The sequence below is a fragment of the Artemia franciscana genome, chromosome 21 (assembly GCF_032884065.1).
Source record: "Artemia franciscana chromosome 21, ASM3288406v1, whole genome shotgun sequence".
NCBI classification, from domain to species: domain Eukaryota; kingdom Metazoa; phylum Arthropoda; class Branchiopoda; order Anostraca; family Artemiidae; genus Artemia; species Artemia franciscana.
The window spans coordinates 17,562,988-17,584,881 of record NC_088883.1 but is presented as its reverse complement, the minus strand read 5'-3'; the positions used below and the strand labels follow the sequence as shown (position 1 = coordinate 17,584,881).

Here is a 21,894-nt window from a genome sequence, read left to right as displayed (position 1 = left end):
GATTTGATTAATTAGAAACAGACTTTCATTTAGTTCCCTAGGTCCGACCTAATCACCATGTGAGATGATAGTCCACTTGAAAAATGACACTAATGAACAGTGCTTCAGTATCCCCTGTTTTTTTCCCTTTTCCCTAAACATTAAAAATTAAAGGAAACAAATGATTCTGTCCGAAGCTAAAACTGAAATCGTTCATTTTTCTGGTAGAAAAATCTGCTCTGGATTTGTGCTCTTGGAGGGGGGTATTTTAAAGTTCAAAATAAGATTTAAGTCCTATTAGTCCTTTTTATGGAATATATCTCTCTTTTACTGAACATATACTAGTCTTTCAGTAAAATTTCTGACTCCAGTTGATCCAGCTAGTGAAAATACCTTGGTCAGCCATAGACAAAATTTGCTATTCAGTCAATCAGCCAAATAATATGATCCATTTTCGTTTTTTCTGATCCCTTTTCGTCGTCGTCGGCCATTTTTATAGGACGGAAAGTATAGTTTTCTAAAATAGGAAAACTGATATTTTTACTCATATTTAAATCCTATATCAGTTTAAATCCTACTTTTACAGGACTCCTATGAAAGGACATAAGGCACCTATTTTACTCCTGCTCTTTAGGATTTTTCGACAGAGCCAAAAATACAGAAATGCCACCATGAAGTATATATCTTGGTATATATGTATATATGATTATATATCTTGGACACCGTGAGTGTGATTATGTTTAAGGTTAGGTGAATCGTATCAATTCTTGTCATTATAAAAGACTGTATGAACCCGTCATAGGTTTAATTACCAGAAAAAAAAACACTGGTGGGATACCCTTAATTTCAAAGTTCTGCTAGATGGCTTTCAGCTCTTTAATCTGAAATCTTTAATCTTTTTTTTTTACAGTATTTTGTTGGAATTAGTGAACTTCCTTCTAAACGTTTGAGACCATCTACTGTACATTCTAAAAGTAGTTTGAATTCCCCAAGTACTCCTCATCACCCTTGTAAGCCACTTTATGCCTTAAAAACATTCATTTCTTCCGTAAGACTCCTTGCTCCGCTATAGCTGCTGCTGACATAGGTCAATCTTGTGATAGGTCCGCCAAATTCATCTGCAATCCAAATTTGGGCCCAGGGAGGGCTCTTTAATCCCTTAAATCTACGGCTTTGCTGAAAGTTTCATTCAGCTGGCAAAAAGACTTTCCAAGTCAGCGAAGAACTCATTTCTCTGCTTTTATCCAAACCTGAGCTAGAATTAAAATTAGTATTATTCAATAAGATATCAAGAACATCTGTTGCTTCAATCCCTTTACTAGTAATAGAAAGCAGATGGGAACAACAGATTTGGCCTCCATAAGGCTAGATGAATTTGTTCCAGTAATGAAGGTGGGGCACAATTCGGTCTAATCAGTTCAGAGATGCATTTGTAATTATTGTGGAAGCGTGTTATTGATTGTACTTTATGCATATCTCCAAATCTAATTAAATACTTCTGCGTCTGTGTTTATCTATTTATTCTGATTTCCTACCTCTCTATATTCGGTTTATTCGTTCTAAGTAAAAAGTTGGCAACGCTTCGATGACTGCAGAACTCATTGCTTTGTTTAGTGTAGTCTTTTTCTCCCTTTATGTGACTGTCTAATAATCGCCAATGTTCATTTAAATTTGGCTCACAACTTGCGACATTATTTTTCTGTGGAAAGGTTTAGGCTACTCTTTGTTTTTTCACTCATGCTATACATTCTAGGCATGGGTTAAAAAAAAAAAAAAACGAAAAAAAAAACAATAGTCAGGCCAACTTTAATGCAGTCATATTATTTATCTACAAAAAGATATGAAGTTAGTCTATCTGTGGCCAATCATGGCGTAGATTTGATTATAGCCGAAAAGGCCAGAGAACTAACACCTTACTTCTTTGCTCAGCTCAATATCTATTTCAAGTCCTCAGATAAGTTAGGGTTAAGTACTTTGATTACTAAACATGTGCCATGTAAATTAGCTACATGTGATGAACGCGTTTTTAATAATGGTGTTATCTAATCTAAATAATATATTAATAAATAATTAAAGAAACTGTCAGTTGACAGACATAAAAAAAGAAAAATATAGCGTAAACTCAGGCACGTTTTGCCGGGGCAGGGGGGGGCCAATAAAAAATAATTATGATCTGATTAAGAAAGGACTAAAAATTCGAGGAAATTCTGCTACGTACGCCCTTACGTAAGCTCTTTTAGGCGGAAAAAAATATTTTGATCTTCCCTCAAACCCAAAATTCAAAGTTCGCTTCCCCTCATGCCTGGATAATTTTAAATATATCCTCAACACTTGAGCACCAGTTTCCAGAGAAGGAGCCCCAAACAAGAACATGTGCCCCCTACCCCCCCCCCCCCAGAAGGCCCCTATACAGCTTACCCGCACAAATATTTATGCAGTTATCGCTCCACTTGGGGTTTTATTTCTGCCGGTGCTCATCACCTAGCAGCAGATTTAACCATTTTCAAAGTATCTTACTGTCCCAAAATTTTTCCTTTAACATCTAAGTTGTCGAAGTAAACGTTGAGGTTGTTACCAAGTTGTATAAAAAAAAATTACCTAAGTTATCTTACTTACTACACCTTGACTTTGAGGGTGTGTTGGAGTAGAAATTTATGGGTGGGGACTGGGGGGGAATAGGTATTTTTTGTGGAAACATGTGAGACGATATGTCGGTTCTGAGTAAAATTAATTTAGAAAAACAAAGTTTTTCCGAGGGAAGTAAAGAGCGAAGTTGAAACTTAAAGCGAACAAAAATTATTACTTCACAGCCTTTCTTACGTATATCAATAAAACTGCTGCAAATAAATCAACTGTTGATATTTCCCCATGTTTGTAGGATTATAGAAAACTAGCGCTTTACTGAAAACACAAAACAATATAGGAGTTTTGGTACGGTAAAAGTAAACCTTTTAAGAACATTTTTAACAGTATAAAATTGAAGCATTTTTAATTTTGCTTTATTTATTTTTGTTCGGTTAATTTGGCATCACTTCTGCACAATGAGCTCAGTTCGATGGTTAACTGTCGTTTTGGATCTGAAAAGGACATTTCATGATTATTTTGTAGACAAGTTTGAAGTTAAGGAATCTTATCAGTAGTAGGACTACAGACTCGCTTTAGAATTTGTATCACAACTTAAAATTCTCCGTTTTATAGAGAGAAATAACTGGATTTGCAGAGTTCATATTACAGTTGATATGTTCTTCATTTTGAGTAAGACTAGGTGAAACCAAGATCACCTGTCCCTAAATAAAAACCCCTCATTACTCAGAAATAAATAGAAATTTCAAAAAAAGATAATTTCTTATGTAGGTACGATAAATGGTATTATAAACTAAGCTTGTTTTCATTTGTCTTCTTCCTCTTTGGATGCAAAATCTTACGTATGGAGAGGATATTACGGTGGAATGTTCAAGTAAATTACTGGAATAACTAAGGATAATAATAAGTAATCGTTCTTTTAATATACAACTTTGAGTGGTTCCAGAACCATATGCCTACACTTCTCCAGCCACTAAGTGGTAAGGGGTTGGGGTCAGGGGCGTAATTTTCTATGGGGTAGAGGGGGCAACTTCCCCTCCTAGACCTCAGTTTTCCTCCAGACCTCAGTTTGCCTCCTCCCTCCCAGCTGAAATTTAATTTCTCTAAATTGTTGTCAAAACTAAGATAAGCCTGCATAATTCAAGCATTCTCTGAAACGGCTCGTTTTTTTTTTAGTATATCTTTACCTTTTTTATTACTACACGGCTAGTTTTTCAGTTTTCTCTGTCATTTTCACTTGATTTAGCTAAATTGGCTCCAACTTTGGACCCCTCCACAGGGTCTTGACAAAATTACACCATTCGTTAAGGTATGGATTTAGTGATCTACTCTGAATGTCGTTGCAAACCATGATCGTATATACCGGATTAACGACGCTTCTTGACTACTAAGGTCCCTTTGTCGGCCCTGCAGTGCATTCCTGCAGCATGATTCGATCTCTGGGTCCCGTATTACCAAGCTAAGGTCAAACCCACTGCGCCACCACAGGACATGCAAACCATGATCTGGATGGCCTCTATTCCCTTTTGAATCAAAATACTTGACCAAATACCTTCGTAGGACATGCTTTAAAAATGAGTGCATCACATTTACAAAAACAGTGAACAGTTAAATTATCTGAAAATGATCATATAGAAGGGAAACAACCATGATTGAAAAAAAAAAATACTACCCAAGCAGGAATCGAATAGACACTCTAATTCGGAGTCGATCGCTGTACTAACAGAACGACGCCTCTAATAATAAAATTTACATACTAGTGTTTGCACCTCAATTGCGTAGCTTACTAAGGGGGCTTGGAAGAGGAACATACGAGAGGTGTTCTTGCAACCTCTAGTTAAGGGTTTTAGACCGTAATTATTACATTGACAATATCGCTCTATGCTTCCAAGCTTTTCTACTTAAGAAGTAACATGAAAAGTGTTGTTTTTTGTGCTATATTACACATACGGATGGTAGAATTGAGATTCATCACGTAGATACTAGCAATAGCTTTCAAATCAGCCATTAAAAGTCACTCTAAAAAGTTCTGGTAGCCCACTAGCCCCAGCTTTTCCAATTGAGACATGGCACCAAAAATGCCATTTTTGTGCCATTTGGGACTTGCTGATAGTTGAATTTTTAGGAAGGACGTAGATATTAGCAATATCTTTTATATGAGCTATTAAAAATTTGTCTAGATACCCGCGATACTAATGCGCCCGATAACAGTAGCCTATACTGATACGCGTAATATCAATACGTCTGTTACCGATACAGGGTGCAGCCCTTTCCCCAGAGACTATGGAGGGCCGTTTCATCACCAGAACCAAAGATATTTGACCTTTGAACTATGTTGAACAAAATGGCTATCTCAAAATTGTTATTGGATGAATTTGGGGGGAGGGGCCTTAGAGAGGGGGGCTAATTGGTCTCCAATCTTTTTTGGTCACTTAAGAATGGCAGTAGCAAATTTAGCATCCGTTTGAATGAGCTATTAATTATATCTCTAGGATGTTTTGGTCATCCCCTAGCCATGCTGGAAAAAAAAAGAAAAAAAAACCGGAGACAAATTAGTACTACCAATGCAAAAAAGTCATTTTCCTTGTTGTTCAAGGAGGGAGGTTGTAATTTTCCATGAATAGGTTTTCGACCGTGCATATTACAATGGTAGACTTTTGATTTTGATCTGATACCATTTTTAAGGGGCTTCAGACTGTTCCGAAATCACCATAAATTTCTTTTTGCAATAAACTTTACTTATAAGGCGAACCGAAATAATAGTTACCATTCCTGAATCAGTGTCAGACAGCATTTTTTTTTAATAGGTAGTTTTTTTCTAAACAGGTTTTTTAACTTCTGGTTATAATGGGCTGTGGTTTGCTCTTTACTAGGTTGTAGCTACTGCTGCAACCATAACTTATATGTTTAGCTTAAAGTATTTTCAAATACAAACACAAATTCCAAGAAAATCAGACATTTAAATAAACTTTCTAGTATTTAGTTTGGTCTAAGGAATGAGGACGCGATGCATTATAAAGTTCTCATTTATAGTTAAATGTTTTAATTATTGCTTTGTGCATCAGCTAACCCTAGCCCATTATTTACTATTGAATACAAGTTAAGTTCTTTCTCCTCGTAAAGTAAAGGATAACGTCAGGACTTGCAGAAAATAATCAAATACTAGAACTATTTCACCCTAAACTAACTGGTCTCAATGTTAAAATTAAACTTCTCTCGCACAAAACTCATCAAGTTGGAAAAGCGAAGATTAAGCTATTGAATTTTCGAAATCTCATTATTTTTTTTACACGCAGTTATCGATTATACATTGCTTTCAGTAAAACATGTCGAGAATTAACTTTTTTTCACCAATTTCTGTTTTTGATGCTTTTGCACTAAGACAGGACATAGCTCACTTTCGCAATGAGTCTCTCTATAGCATGGACTTCTCTCGTTTCTCCACCAATTCAAAATTTTGCTCCTCTGTGGAACTAATTAGTTTGCAGCTTGGGCTTCAAATCTTTTCTCGCTACGATTAAAAATCCGTCAATGATTCCGGTTTAACCAAGATGGAACACAACTGACTTTCTGGGAAAATTCCAGTGTTGGAACAGACGGGGGGGGCAGATGTGTCACGGGCCCAGTTTATTCTGGGTGGGTTGGCCAATTATTTAATTAAGAGCTCTTGCCCTTAGTCGGGTTAACCCTCCCCGGCAAGTTACCGATTACCCGGGTTACCGGGGTACTGGTAGGCAAGTTATCTTGAACGACAAGTCACTCATCACTTTCCAAGGAATGAATCTCGATGTACCTGGAGTAACCTTTTATTGATCTTTAACCGTTTCAGTTAAAATAGCTATGGTGATCTACCTGATGCAAAGTGAGGCTCTGGAATGTATGGGTTGCTAAAAGAATCTCACGCTGCCTTCTAATTGGTTTTAGCCTCTTAAAGAGGAACTAGTAATTAGAATTCGTGATCGAATGAGCGCTCCTCCATGCTGCCCAAAATAATCGAGTGGATGAAATAACCATTGGGAAAATGAAATACATTAGTGATAAATTGTATTTTTCCAACTCGCCGCTGTTGCAGACTTGTGCGTTGCTAAAAAAAACTCTAGAAGGATTCAAATTAGCCAAAATTGGCTTTTCGATCAGCTCCATGACTTTGGTTATGATTTTTTTTTTTTTTTTTTAATCAGATCAACGCATGTGATTTGTCATATGAGTTGAAATTATTCAACGCATCCGACATTGCAGCAAAACGGATGGTTTTGTCGCACGATTTGTGTCATTTGTCGCATGTCGCAGGATTTTGCGTGAAATCGCAACAGTGGGAACCAGGGGTTACTGTGTTTGGTTTTTGGACTTTCATATCACGATATTATCCTTGTTATTAACAACACAGAAACCCTTCAATATGAACTGTGATGGAAACCAGATTTATGTTGCTATTGTAACTCAAATGTTGCTTCAATCTTTGGTCGGCTTTGCCGACGAAAGTATTGCTCTTTCATTTCAGTGATCGACCAAATACTGTAGTTTTCAGCTCCTCACAAATAAAAAAAAAAAAATAATAACGGTACATCTCCAAAATGATTTCGAAAAAAAAACAAAAAAAAAACAAAAAAAAACAAGCTAATGTTTTATGTCGCAGTTGTATAGGTTAATGCTACCTCACGTTAGCTCAAATGAAAAGTACATTTTAAATGTAGTCGGCGGCAATTTATAAGCCATGGAAAAATGCTTCTTTTCTGTATATCTAAATGCAATAGCTGTATTTTCCAATTTAAGCAAATATTCTATCATGAGGGCAAGGGATCGTCCTAGACGCAGATCCTTACAGCTCAAACAGGGTATATTCTGGCTTGAAGTCAGGTGAAAACGATCCCTTTTAGCCTTAGGCAAGAACTGTAAGTTGCTTTTCAAAATCTAATGTATTATTCATGAATATGTCAAGAGATCCACAGTTCTTGTAAAAACCATTGAACTTAGACTCTTACCATTTTCTCACTATGAACTGAAAATGGCGAAAAAAAAGACAAACCTAAAGCAACACAGTCAGAAATTATTTTTAAGACAAGTAGGCTCCGTATTGTGTTTTGTTTTAGTAATCTTATATTGCAATGTTTCCTTCATGGACATCTACCACCAAAATTCGTACTTTATTGCACCAAAATTCGGCAAGAATTTAACATAAAAAATTTGGACTTCGATACAAATAATAAATCATGTATAATTCTCATGGGAGCCGTGAGATGCTAGGTGGGAGGAGAATTGCGGATGAGGAGCTATGGAGTGGGAGGTTGTGCTTCGCGAGTTGCTTAACCTCCGTCCTTAAGATGTATGATTATCCCTGGCCATGGGAGCCTTTCGAGGGGAATAAGTGCATTGTATTTCGATTTTGTATTGTATTTTGTATTGTTTTGTATTGAATAAACTTCTTCTTCTTCTTGGATCAGTATGTCTGTTCTAGGACGTGGTCATCCCCTTAAGGCGGCGATGACCAGCTTATTCCCTCGCTTTAGCTCCTTAAAAGAACCCAATTATGGTTACTTACCTATAATTAAGAAGTCAAACCATTAAGACTTTTTTCCCAAAAAAGATTGACGCTTCTATCATTTATAGTGTAGCGAGAAGCACTCGAGATTGGGAAAAGGTTAACCCTAATCACACCTCATAAATTCACATTTTACCAGTTAAAATTACGGCAATTGAATGCTAAGGTCGTGTGACCAAATATGCAAACGGGTCATAAAAGACCAATTTAGCTATATAGCTATTGCCCAACAACTTTTTTAACTCAGTAATGATATGGAATATAGTGATTATTCAGTCTTTGATTCTAACTCGAAGTGCATAAGGGATTTTCGAAGACTATTTAAAGGCAAATCTATTCCAAAAAAATGTAAAGTTGCTGTTTTATCTTCACTTTTTTCATCACTTAGTTTGAAATAGATTTACGTTGGGTAACCGGCTGTTTTGAAAGTACAAAACAAGCAAGTGGGACAAGTCGATGTACAGATAAAGGGTGCTAGGACGCCGTGGAGTCGAACTATTTCTATGATTCCCCTAATTAAAAAAAAAGAAGTTAAAAACCTGTGATTTTCAAGAAATTGGGCCTGAATGGGCATTCTCGTAGGTCACACGAAAAACGTCTCTACACTCCAACTCCCCAGCCAAATTTTTTTTATTGTGCTCAACCCTTTTGTCAATTATTAGCCTTCTTATCTCAATGAAAGATTTAAAGCCAAACTGGCCAGCCATGACAAAAACAAAGAGAGAAACAAAAATTTCAAGAAGAAGAAACAAACGGGACTACAGCTAGTAAAGGGAACAGTCAAAGTAAAACGACGCGGATATTTCGGCTGTATACAACAAGGCGTCCAACACTAAATGTAGACGGAGAATAAAGATAAATCTGATATAATCTATAAAGTCTAAACCGTAGTAAAGCTAAACCATATAGTAAAGTCTAGGGCTAGTTGCTTCGGCAGGTGAGTTGTTACACACTCCTAAGCGGTTTCCGACCTCCATGGCCACCGTCCTGCTGTCTGGAGCAACCAACTCCTTTCCGTGGGATCGGGAATATGCATTGGTTTTGGCGCTTTAACCGGACATTTGGTTCATAGAAAAAGTTCGATAAGATTAGTAATAAGGATAACAGATTATATTTACCTATTAATTTTACTTGTAAGCAGATTGAAGATATTAATTTACCAGAAATTTTAAATCAGCGGCATGTGAAACAGGCCCTTCCTAGTAATTTAAATTATAATGATAGTCCAGTTTTAACTTATAAATTTTCAAAAACTATTGGGCAAATTATTTTTAATTATAATTTAATACTAAAAAAACTAGATAGCGATATAAATTGGAAACCGGTTTGTAATTGTAAGCAACTTGGCCCATTTGTAAATCCTACTTACAAACATGTTATAACAGGGGACTTGTCAATAATAAAGCAAGATGATCTTCAAATTATAATGAATAAAGGGGCAAATTTCCGTCTTTCTCATCATCTGAAACCATCGAGTGTTCTTGATGGCTTGGAAAATGATTTTGATTTATTTATTGATAAGTGGTGTAAGAAAGAGAATAAAAATAAAGAGAGTTTTCAAAGTTGGAAGAATTTAATTATTAGTAGAGTAAGAAATAAAATATATTCTAACTTAAAAAATAGTAACACTAAATCATTATTTTATAATGCGAAGATTAAACAAGCAATTGCTAATCTAAAGAATGAATTTGTAATTGTGCCAGTGGATAAAGCTAATAATAATTTTGCCATAATTTGTCAGAAGCTGTATTGTGATATCTTAAAAAGGGAGTTAGGCACAACTAATGTTTATGAAAAGGTAAATATAGAGGATGAGAATTTAATTGAAAAGACTGAAGAAATACTTTTTAAAAATTTTAATATTAAAATAAATGACAATGATAAAAAGTTCCCTTTCCTATATTGGACTGTAAAATTTCATAAGAATCCCCCTAAACCACGGTTTATTGCTGGAGCAGCTAAATGTCCAACCCGCATTGCTGCTACTGACCTCTCTTTAATTTTAAAGGAAATTGTAAATAAACTTAAAACCTATTGTTCTGGTATTAAAAAATTTTCGAATTTTAATCCATATTGGAGTGTTAATAATTCACTGCAGGTGATAGATTCTTTAACAATGGTTTCAGCTAAAAGAATTGAGTCTTTCGATTTTGCGACAATGTATACTAATTTATCACTCAATTTAGTGTTAGATAATTTAAAAACTGTTATAAAGAAATCTTTCCTCTTATCTAGTAAAAGGTTCTTAAAAATAGACAGTTATAATAAAAAAGCCATATGGACAAACTGCTTTAATACTACAGTTAACTTGAGATGTTACAGCTTGGATATGATTTTTGAGTTATTGGAATTTGTTTTATACAATACTTATATAAGATTTGGGGGTGATTTGTACAAGCAAATTATGGGAATTCCCATGGGGGGGAATGCCAGCCCATTTATAGCTGACTTGTTTTTAAGTCAACTAGAATATAAATATATGATGGATAAGAATAATCCAATTAATTTAAAACATGCTTTGTCAAATAATAAAAGATATTTAGATGATATTTTGGTCTTAAATTGTAAGGATTTCATTGATATTTCTAAAAATATATATCCATCAGAGCTTATTCTTGAGCCTAGTCATGGCGCTGGTCATGAAGATCATTTCTTAGATTTAAATATTAATATTTGTGATAATAATAAATTAAGTTTTAAAATGTATAATAAAACGGATGATTTTGATTTTGAAGTGATTAGTTTCCCATTCCCTGAAAGTAATATACACTCAAATATCACATATTCAGCGTTTTTCTCACAGTTACTTCGTTATGCAAGGATTTGTAGTAATTATATTGATTTTAAAAATAGATGTAAAATCTTAAGCCAAAAATTGATATCAAGAGGTTTTTCTGCAAATAAATTAACTTGGCAATTTAAAAAATTTAGTTTTCATTATAACGAACTTTTAAATAAATATCAAAAGAATTATCTAGAAATACTTAAAGAAATTTTTTGACTAATTTCGGAGGTTCGAGAAATGTTGTCACAGCGCCATTTATTTTGAATTGTGTTTCTATTTGAGCGGAATTTTTAAAAAATTAGCCACATGGTAAAGATGAATTATATAATTGTTTAGTTCATTCAGGTTTTTTGCAATGTGTTAATATTTGTGATTTGGTAAAATTTTTAATATTTAGTTTACCTATTGTTGCTAAAGGGAGGGATATATTAACAGGATAAGCTTGTTTTGGTTTTACTTGGTTGTTTTACATTTGCTGTTTTTTTTTTTTCATAGACATGTATTTTGGGGGTGATACCTGACGCGGGGATGCCATGGATATTCTGTGGTAGCCACAACACTGTGCTGGGTAGAGAATTTAGAGTGGCGAAACCCTATATAGGCCAGTGTATTCTCCTGATGAGCCCTTATGTTGGGTGTTGCCTCTGAATTATTTGTCTATATTATTTTTTCTATGGTTTGGTAAATGACGACTTATACTTATTGACGACATGACTGCCTGTCCATGGATTATTCTTTATGGTTGATTGTGTGGGGCTATGCTGTTTGACCTGTGTGATTGTATGGATGAGTAGGGTTAAGGCCTCATTCAAGTGCTGGTCTATATTAATCACTAATTTAGGAAAACAGTCTTCCTTTTCTCCTTCTGTCTCCTTTTTTTTTTTTTTTTTTTTTTTTTTTTTTTTTTTTTGTGTTTGTGCTGTAGCATTGGTGATTTCTCTTTTCATGATATATATATATATATATATATATATATACATGCATATATATATACAATTATTATACAATTATTATTGTTGTCTATGTATAGATATCAGTTTTTTTTTTTTTTATTTCTCCCAATTGTGTTTAGAAATAATTCTGTGGCGCTCAATCGCAGTTATGTTAATTGTTCGTATGGATATTGGTTTGTTTTTTATTTCTTATGTTTAGATTTTATTTAATTTAGGTTTTTTGGATTATTTTAGGTTTATCTTTGTTCTTATTTTACACTTAGCGTTGAAGACGCCTTGTTTTTATACGGGCGAAATATCCGCGTCGTTTTAATTTGTCTTTTTCTTTTACTGGCCGTAATCTCGTTTGTTTCTTTGTCTTGAGATTTTTTTCCCCTCTTTGTTTTTTTTTCTTATCTCAAGCAATGTAGAATTCTTATTAATGTTCTTTTTTGTGCGTGCTAAGTAAATGGATAAGAATTTTCCCATATAAACAACAGACTAAATTCTAGTGAATCAGCTACATGTTAATCGCTTATATTTCTCGTTGAATTTCTGACCGCTTCTCCCAGAAAATATTATACATCTTTTCAGTCTAATTTCTGCTTGAATGAAGTCGTGAGTGATTATATTGGACGACTTTAGAAAAATCTTTTTCTCATGATTTATTGGAACATCTTCAACAGGAAAAAGACACGTGTCGGCTTGTTTTTTCTTTTCAAAAACTTGTTTCTTGATTTTTATGTAGTATTGGGGGGAGGGTCATTCAAACTTTTTCTACATTTATAATAAAAAAAGGTAAAGAATACGGCATTAGACTTTACAGTCCCTACCGGCGGTGCTGATCTCCATTTCTTGGCCGTTCAGCCAGGAAGTTCAATGGGGAGTTGGGGCCCAACCATCCTGTGCTTTCACACACCCTTCCTGTTTACCTTCCCCTGATTTCTCCAGGTACCCATTTAGAGCTGGGTCGACTCTGGCTTAGCTTACAGAGTCATACCACTGACCCCCGTCCCAAACTAAATAATTGGGTACACTAGGATTTGAACCCTCGTCCTCTCAGACAAAGGATCTTGAATCCAGCGCACCAATCCACTCCTCGTTTATAATATAAAATTCTTAAACCCCTTAGAAGAAAGTGGTTCAAAATGGAATATTATGCATATTTAGATTACACCTACTCAATGCTGAGTTTCACAAACTGACAAACTAAAACTCCGATCTGTATACTGCAAATACCTCTAGTTTTTGCTTCGATACCCACTCTATGAGAGTAACACATTCGTTCTAAGATCTCAAAATATGGTGGACCTAATTGTCGTTATGTCGTCTAAGCAAGTGCTGAAAAAAGGTGTTGGAAAAATCGGTCGAGTTTTTTGCCTCTACACCTGATCTACGAGTGCGAATGAAGAAGTTATTACTTAATTTTGTTCTTCGATGCTGTATGTTCTTGCTTTTTCTTTTTCTTCTTTTGTATTACTCCACCTTTCTCTTCTCTTTCTTTTTGCTTGAGCGGAAAAAAAAAATAAAATTATTAGTATTATTAGACATGTTTTCTTTGGATGTTGATGCTTTACCAGTTTGAAATAATTGCCAAAATACTGTATTTTGCTCTGATATACTGTATATCAGTATTTTGTCAGTAATACTCATATTATGTCATTAATACTGTAATACGATATATCAATAATACTGTATATCGCCAAAATACTGTATATGCCCTGAGTATTTTCATGATTATTTTTCAATGAATCAGGAGCACCATAATTATGATACAAGAAATTCACAACTTTTAAGCCATGAAAAAAGAAAACAGTCAGATCATCATATGTCGTTCATAATCTGGGGCCTTCTGTTTGGAATAATCTGCCGGCTTGCATCAGGGAGTCTGTCACTTTATATGGGTTTAAAAATAAATTGAAAACATTTTATTTAACTAATAGATTTTGAAGGGTGGGAGTTTTTTTATGTTTTTTCGTAGTTTTTTGGGGTGGGGTGGGGGCTGAAACCAGTAAATAATATTTAATAGGATTATTTTGTTGTATTGTGTTCATGTGTATGTGTTGTTGTTTTTACATATAAGATAGGCTAGGTGGATAGTTATTAGTTGTCATGTTTAGATATTTATTTATGAGATATAAATCATAACGTGAATTTGCAGCACAAGTCCCTAGGATTTACTTTTTGCTGCCATAATTTATTATTGGTGTCATTTTTATTTATATTTATATTGTGGATAAAAATAAAGCCTACCTACCTACCAACCTACCTACGTACCTACCTTAGGTTTTATATTTTTTTTCACATGCACACTTTTAAAGTGCCTTGGGACCAGCTTTTTTAAAAGTGATTAAGAAAGCATTATACACGTATATCGCTTCTATATCAAGTTCAATAAGTTGGATATAGATGACTCGACCTTTGGATAAATACTTGTAGATGCATAAGGCATTTGATCGCTAGTGATCTTGACTTCACATTAACGTTTTTTCAGTGTATACACATAGCAAGACGATGGGAAATTTCCCAGATGATCAGCAGATCAGATTCCAGTGAATCAGCAACATTCATACCGCGCACATTTCTTGTTGAAAGTCTGACTGCTACTCCAGAACAACGTTTTATTTCTTCTCAGTCTGATTTCTGCTTCAATGAAACCATGAAGGATTATTTCGGGAAACTCAAAAAAAGGTTGTGCTTCGTCATTTCCTGGAATATTGCCAAATTAGGAATAGAACGAGAAATATTGTTTTAGGCAGATTGCGGATCTTTCTAACAGTTCGTGGTAACAAACTGTAGTAAGGAGCGACCCGGCTCAATAGTAAACGAAACTCTAAAATACTAAAAGATACTAAAAGATACACCAAAAGAATTGGATTTTCATGCTGATTTTAAATATATAAGTTTCATCAAATTTAGTCTTTGTCATCAAAAGTTACGAGCCTGAGAAAATTTGTTTTATTTTAGAAAATAGGGGGAAACACCCCCTGAAAATCATAGGATCCTAACGAAAATCACACCATCGCATTCAGCGTATCAGAGAACCCTAATGCAAAAATCCTATCTACAAAAATATGAAATTTCGTATTTTTTGCCAGAAGGCAGATCACGGGTGCGTGTTTATTTGTTGTTTTTTTTTCTTCTTTTTTTTCTTTTCCCCAGGGTTCATCGTATCGACCAAGTGGTCCTAGAATGTCACAAGAGGGCTCATTCTAACGGTAATGAAAAGTTCTAGTGCCCTTTTTAAGTGACCAAAAAAATTGGAGGGCACCTAGGCCCCCTCCCACGCTCATTTATTACCCAAAGTCAACGGATCAAAATTTTGAGATAGCCATTTTGTTCAGAATAGTCAAAAACTATAATAACTATGTCTTTGGGGATGACTTACTCCCCCACAGTCCCAGGGGGAGGGGCTGCAAGTTACAAAATTTGACCATTGTTTACATACAGTAATGGTTATTGGGAAGTGTACATACGTTTTCTGGGGGATTTTCCTCCTCAAGGCCCCGCTCTTTACGCTAAAGTTACTTACTTTTTTAAAAATAGAGTTAAGAGAAAGTGTCAAACTTTAGCGTAAAGAGTGGGGCGTCGAGGAGGAAAAGCCCCTTTCATATACGGAGTAATTTCTGTTCGTTTTAAGTTTTAATGTTGCTCCTTACTTTCATTTAAAAAAACTAGTTTTTTTGTTAATTTAATACACACAAAGACAAGTAGCTTAAGTAGTTCAACAACAGGAAGGGACGCAGGCCTTTCCCCTAAGATCTCATGATTTTTCGTAACTTTTCAATCATATCTTCTATTTTCTCATATAATTGCCTGCTTTTTGTTCTGATATGAATATTATTACCCCCCCCCCCCTGCGATTGACGACTATCCTCAAAATATATTCCTGTGGACATTTCCTGTCTTTTGAAGCTCCTTAGAATACAATTTGATAGATTACCTATAATTCCTCTCGATGGCAGCCAAAATCAATCACTCCCTTGTTTACCTTATTTGGGTTAAAATAATTTTTTTTTAATGATTATCAATGTTTGTGTGCAAGTTCAGAGTTCCTTGTCGATCAATAAATTTACACAAAATAAACAAAAAGGCACGTTCCCCCTCCCCCCAGAGAGACTCCTTGGCCAAGAAAATAGGGAAGAAAAAGAAACATTTTAAACGATAAGTAAAATAACCCGTACCCTATAATTTACTAACAACTTTAGGACCATACGACGCGTGAAGCCAAACTGCAACACTCAAATCTTCACAACAATGTAATTCTGACCATCAAAGGCCAACTCCCCACCATAACTACCCTCGTTTACATGTATTTTTGCTACTTTTTTACGAGTCGCAAAAAAATTTAGGGGAAGGTCCAAATTGGAAATCCCTCCCCCTCCTGGATACGATCCTGGCATCCCTTGCCGTAAAGATGAACCAGAAATAAATTATTTATTTAAAATCCAAGCTGTTACGATTTTTTTTTTTAGATTTTGAATCTTATCTTGCCTAAAAATCATGCTAAGGAATTTTAAAGAAGAAACCGTAAATTTTGTGATTTTACGGATGGGATATTCTAAAGCCATAATTTTGACTAAATTTGACAAGCCATTTGAACCAGGAGCTACATAAGGTCGAACTGAATATCATGCAAATCAAGCTATAAAATTATTTGCTTTGCTAACCAGAATTTTGAATCAAACGAGGCTTCAACTCGTCCGACTTCAGCAATCGTACAAGAGATGTAAGAGAATTAACAATAAACTATTGACAATCGTCCCACACTTAAAGTGGCTACTCCCAATTGCGTCGTGGCCTTAGGTGTGGCAAGGGCTATGGGTGTCTCCTCCCTAGGAGAATATCAGATACACATGAATTGCAAATCTGTATAGGTTATTTTTAAAATAAATGCGGCAGATATCTGAGAAAGAGACCTTGCTCATAAATATGCGTCCTCATTAGCTCAATTCTTGCGTTTCCGGGTCTTATAATTTGGATTAATTTGTATCCCAATATTCAACCTTGCCGGTGTTGACTCCCTGGTTTTATTCTAAAAGAATCAATTAGAATATTTCTTAGATCCCTCTCAAGCCAAGGCCAGATAAAGGACGATTTGGCCCGCAGTTGAAATGGCCCCGTGTTGCCATCAAAACGAAAAAAGAAGATTTTGAAATCTAATTGTAAACTGTTTTTGACGATAAGGGATAAGTTTTTATTTATTCAAATTAAAAATATATTTTATTTTAAGTTCACATTGCTGGATGGGATTTATTGATGTATTCATTATAATGGAATATATACTTTATAATATAGAAAACTGATACCCGTATAAGTTCATGTCTAATTTATTGAATTTAATCGGGATAGTCGTATATTAGAGAGATCTTGCTCTAAGTATTTGGTCTACTTTACGTACATAAACTACTACGCAGGTATATTTTATTTAAATATTTAATGTATACAGACGGCCCCGGAAAAAAAATCCAATCGGGCCCCGCACCTATTCAATGCGACATATTTCAATTATCTCAAGCATGTTTTCTCTTATGGCGCTTCTACCCCCTAATCTTCTTTTCCGGCGTGATGGCAGATAACAAAACCCAAGAGAATGGGGCCCCTAGAAAAATTTCCGTGAAGAAATCCTGTAGAAAAGTATCTGGAAGGAGGTAAGGTTTGGAAATGACCTTTTTGTCAGACGTGTTATATTTTTTTCTGGAAATTTTACCATTTAACCCATGATTCGGTATTCTCTTCCTACCCTCACTGAATTAACGCCTAACACCAAGAATCTCTATAACCATAAAGTTGAATACAAATTAATGATGCTAGTAGGATTTTCAAGGTGTTGATTTGATGAAAAACCACTGTCTTCATTCCATAATTTATTTATTGAATTATGGTCTCTTTTTGGTGTGAAACATGGTTTTAGGTGTGATTTTTTTTTCTTTGAAATTATTTGAGTATATCTATTATTACGTGTTATGTTGTGTAGTTTAGAGATGGCCGCACTAGCCATAAGTCTTGTTTGGTAAATATTCATGTTATATTTTTTATTTTTACCGGTAAATATTCTCTCTCCCTCTAATTGGCACACTAGCTTTTTGGCACAATACTGTTAATGTTTTTAATGACATATTTAAAAGGTTTTTGTATTTGTATGGCCCACATAAACAATAGGATATATGCATGCGCACAGTTCAAACCCCTTCAGATCAATGCGGTAATCAGGGTAAGAATCTGGGATTCAGATAACTTTCTCAGAAAATTGTTCGTATATAGATTGCTCTACCCCAAAGGTGGAACTGGAAGATTTTCGAAAAAAAAGAACTTTGTCTTAAAAATAATTTAATCCGAAGTCGGACTCAATAATTCAAAAGGTTTTGTGTGACACTTTTGAAAAAAAAAGCAACAACAACTGATATTTACAACCCATCTTTTAAATGCAATGACACGACTAGTTCAATCTGTTCCTCTGTACGTTATGATATATTTCGATACTAGATCAACATTGGCGACTGTTTATATAACAACATGAAAACGTGAAACAAGCAAATAACACAAAAAAAAACTCCACCTCCTTTATTCGTATTTATTGTTATTTCCAAAAACCCATCTTCCCTTATCCTTCCAGTTATATCTTCTCTGGTAAAAATTATCTCTCTGGTACACGTTTTTTGGTTTCCAAATTAGTTACCAGTTAGTTACCAATAGCTAAAATTTGTTATCGACCTGAAAATATTTTTGTCTCTTCTTTACGGTCAAATAAACCCCTACTTGTAGAAAAATGACTGTTCATTAAGAACAATCAAAACTCGAAAAGTGTTTTTGTTGTTGTAGTTCTCCCTGTAAGTTCATTTTTGTGACACTATAACTTTTTGAAGTGCTACCGAAACGTTTACATTATATTGTTTATTTCCGATATTTCCTGGTTACATATTCTTCAGGGCGTTCTTGTGTGGTAGAGGTCCCCCTGTGTGTGTGCACACAGATATGGTTTGGTGTGCCTAAAAGTCAAGCAGTATTCAATTCCCTTGGATTTGATTTATGGTGAATGCTTATGTCTATGGCAATTTGAAGAATTAGTTTTCTTTTATCGTGTTTTTGCTTTGAACACCTGTTACGACTGCCTAATTAAAACAAGGAAATGGACCTGCTATTTTAAACAAGCTAACACCCAGCTATCCGCCATAAATGGTAAAAGAGTTCTTTGTTGTAGTAGTAGCTGCAACCGAGTAAAGAGTAAACCATGGCCCATAGCAAACGGATATTTAAATGCGTCTTTTGAAAAAAACTCTTTTGTGGAAAAGAATTCGCACTTGTAGCTGACCTAGGCATTGCTACTTTTGTTTCGGTTAATCAAAACGATTTTATGGAAATCTAGAAAAGAGCCTGAAACCCATTGCCATATACAGGGGAGACAGGCTAAAGGGGTTTGAACCCCGCCCCCTTCGAAATGTTGTTTCGACTCATAAAACGTAATAAAATGTATATAAACCAATTTTTGATGCGTTTTATGAAGTCTGTTTTGTGCCCCTAAACAAATTAACCCTTCCCGAAAAACCCCTCCCCAACGCCCCCACCCCCAACGTGAACAACAAGGAAGGCTACTATTTTTCATGGGAAGCACTCGTGTGTCTCCTTTTTTCTTCTTCTTTAAGTCCCAAGTTTGACCGTGCCGAGTCCATGGTTTTAGAATATTGTGAGGGGGCTCATTTGAAAGAAAACTCATAGCTAGTTCTCTTTTTTAAGTAACAGTGGAAATCGCGTCATGATAAACTGGCGTTTTCTAGCATTTTGTGTCACAAAACACGGCATAAAGAGGGTCAAAATACCACAGAAAAGACATTCTAAAAAAACCAGTCGATTTTTCATTCTCTAAAAAAATCTATTAGAAGATTCTGAGCCTCATCAACTTGAAACACGGCTCTAAAGTTTGACTTTTGAGTTGCAGTGAGCTCCGTGTTCACTCATAAATTGCCAGCTGATAATGACATGAATGCCATAGTGATTATCGAGGTTTTTGATAAATTTTCAGCAATTGGTGACTTTTTTAAGTAACAAAAGGATTATACCATGGCAAATTGGCGTTGTCTGCCATTTTCAGCCATAAAATTCTAAGATGGCTAATTGGTTTTCACAGTCTAAAATCAAAAAACACATTTTGTGCCACTCCCATCTTGACATAAAACAGCAAAATGGTGTTTTCTGCCATTTTGTGTCACAAAGCATCAATTTTGGCCCAATGAAGTTCGAAAGTCAAAGGAATGCAAATTCGTAGGTAGCAAATAGATTTTTTGTCTTCTAAGACCCTAAGAGCGAGGCAATTTTTGAAGGGGAGACAGATGGGGCAATTTCCCTGGGCGCAGAAATTTTAAGGGCGTATAATTTCAAATAAAAAATATAACGGTTATAAACATTTTGTAATGTTTGGAATTTTATTTCTATTAAAATAATGTAAGGGGCGCAGTTGGCAAAATGTTTTTAATAAATGAAAAATTGTTGAAATTTAGCTTTAAAATTTGTAGGATATAGAGGAGGGGGCGCTGATCGAGATTTTGCCCCGGCGCAAGTTAACTAATTCAACAAATCATGAACGACAGCCAAGGTAAAGTTTGCGTTGATATGATAAATTTAAGGTTAAAGTAATTCGAACAAACTTTCCCAGTTTTTAAGAAAAAAACTTCTTAGGGGAGTTTTATTTCCTCTCCTATTCTTCCGCCAACCCTGACCGACTTCCTTGTGGGAGTCAATTAATTGTGGCCAAGTAAACAATTAAAAAAAAAGGAGCTATTGGCATTAAAGCTTTTTCTTCTATTACGTACTGTTTCCCTGCCTTCTAAGAAGTAAATGTATCTATGCGAGTACGAATTGTGAATTAAGATCCAGTAGACGATATCTTGTTTGATAGAAAGCTCTTTACCCTTTTAGGATAGGTGGTGCTTCAGCACATGGCCCAACACGTGGGTCTCAAAAGATAACTCCGGTGGCACCGCCAACAGTTCCAAATAACAGTTCAACAAGGATAAAGCAACAGACTCAACTGCCAAGCCAAAAAGGATCAATGCTTGAGAAACTCAAAATGTTCAAACCTCCACCAGAAAAACCCAAGAGTAAGTATTTTTTTTTTTTTTTAGAGCTGTGGAGTATATTATTAGACTCTGTCTCCGAGCCTGTTTGGTAAGCATTGCCTACGCTTCATCTTTTACCCGTTTTGTCGACTATTGGCCACATACGGCCTGTATCCAACCCTTTTTCTAACAATATGCACGTTCCATATCCGGCACCCTTTTGTCAGCAGGGCATTACTAGCCACTTTGGTCAGTAGTAAGTTCGTATTTGAGCCGACTTGATAAGCACTGCGCACATTTCGTCTCTGACACCATATGAACAACAGTGCATCTACTCCGTTTCTGATCTGCTTTTATCAGTAGTCCATAGCTCTGCCAAGGTGCGTACGGATAATTTTTTCAGGAGGGGAGATCGAAAAAAAATGATAGTCTGAATAAGAATTGCAGAGAAATTTATGAGGAGACGGGGCTCGGGCCCTGTGAACATTGCAAGTGTTCTTTCTCTAGCACCCTTTAGCCAAGAGTTTGAATGCTCTATCTCCAATACTTTTAGTCGGGATCGCAGCCTAACTGCACTAAATCAAACCGATCTAAGAGCATATATCATAAATAATATATGATTCCCGGACAAATAGCTGTTTAGGAGTTTCTGAACTTTTATTATAAAGTCGAGGAACTTGTAATTATAAGGCCTAGGCTACTCTTGCAGTACCAAAATTCAAAGCCAAAACTCGTAAAATAAATAATTCACAAATAGCGTCTTCTTTTTGGCAAACTGGTATTTAAGAATTTTTCAAGGGTGTTGATCACAAATCTGTATCAAATAGTATAAGAGTCAAAGCAGTGGCGTTGAGTTGGTGGTAAAAAAAAATTGGGAAAACAATTTTGAGTTTTATTGCCCTTTTTAAGGGCTAAACAGGACCGAGGGGAGACTTTATGCCTATTCCATTTTCTATGCACTAATCTCCCCACCACCGTAGCAACGCGTGACATTGGGTCTGGATTTCAAGATAGCCAATTAGC

General features: G+C 35.4%; 1 protein-coding gene across 5 annotated transcripts in view; it reads left to right on the top strand.

The window, feature by feature from the left end:
- The window catches only part of LOC136040645 (protein sickie-like), a 295,044-nt gene that overhangs the window by 199,683 nt on the left and 73,467 nt on the right, over window positions 1-21,894 (top strand). For all 5 annotated transcript variants that reach the window (XM_065724928.1, XM_065724927.1, XM_065724932.1 and 2 more), the window contains one exon: window positions 20,732-20,913. In XM_065724928.1, coding sequence (XP_065581000.1) covers window positions 20,732-20,913 — 182 coding nt within the window. The remainder of the gene's footprint in view (window positions 1-20,731; window positions 20,914-21,894) is intronic.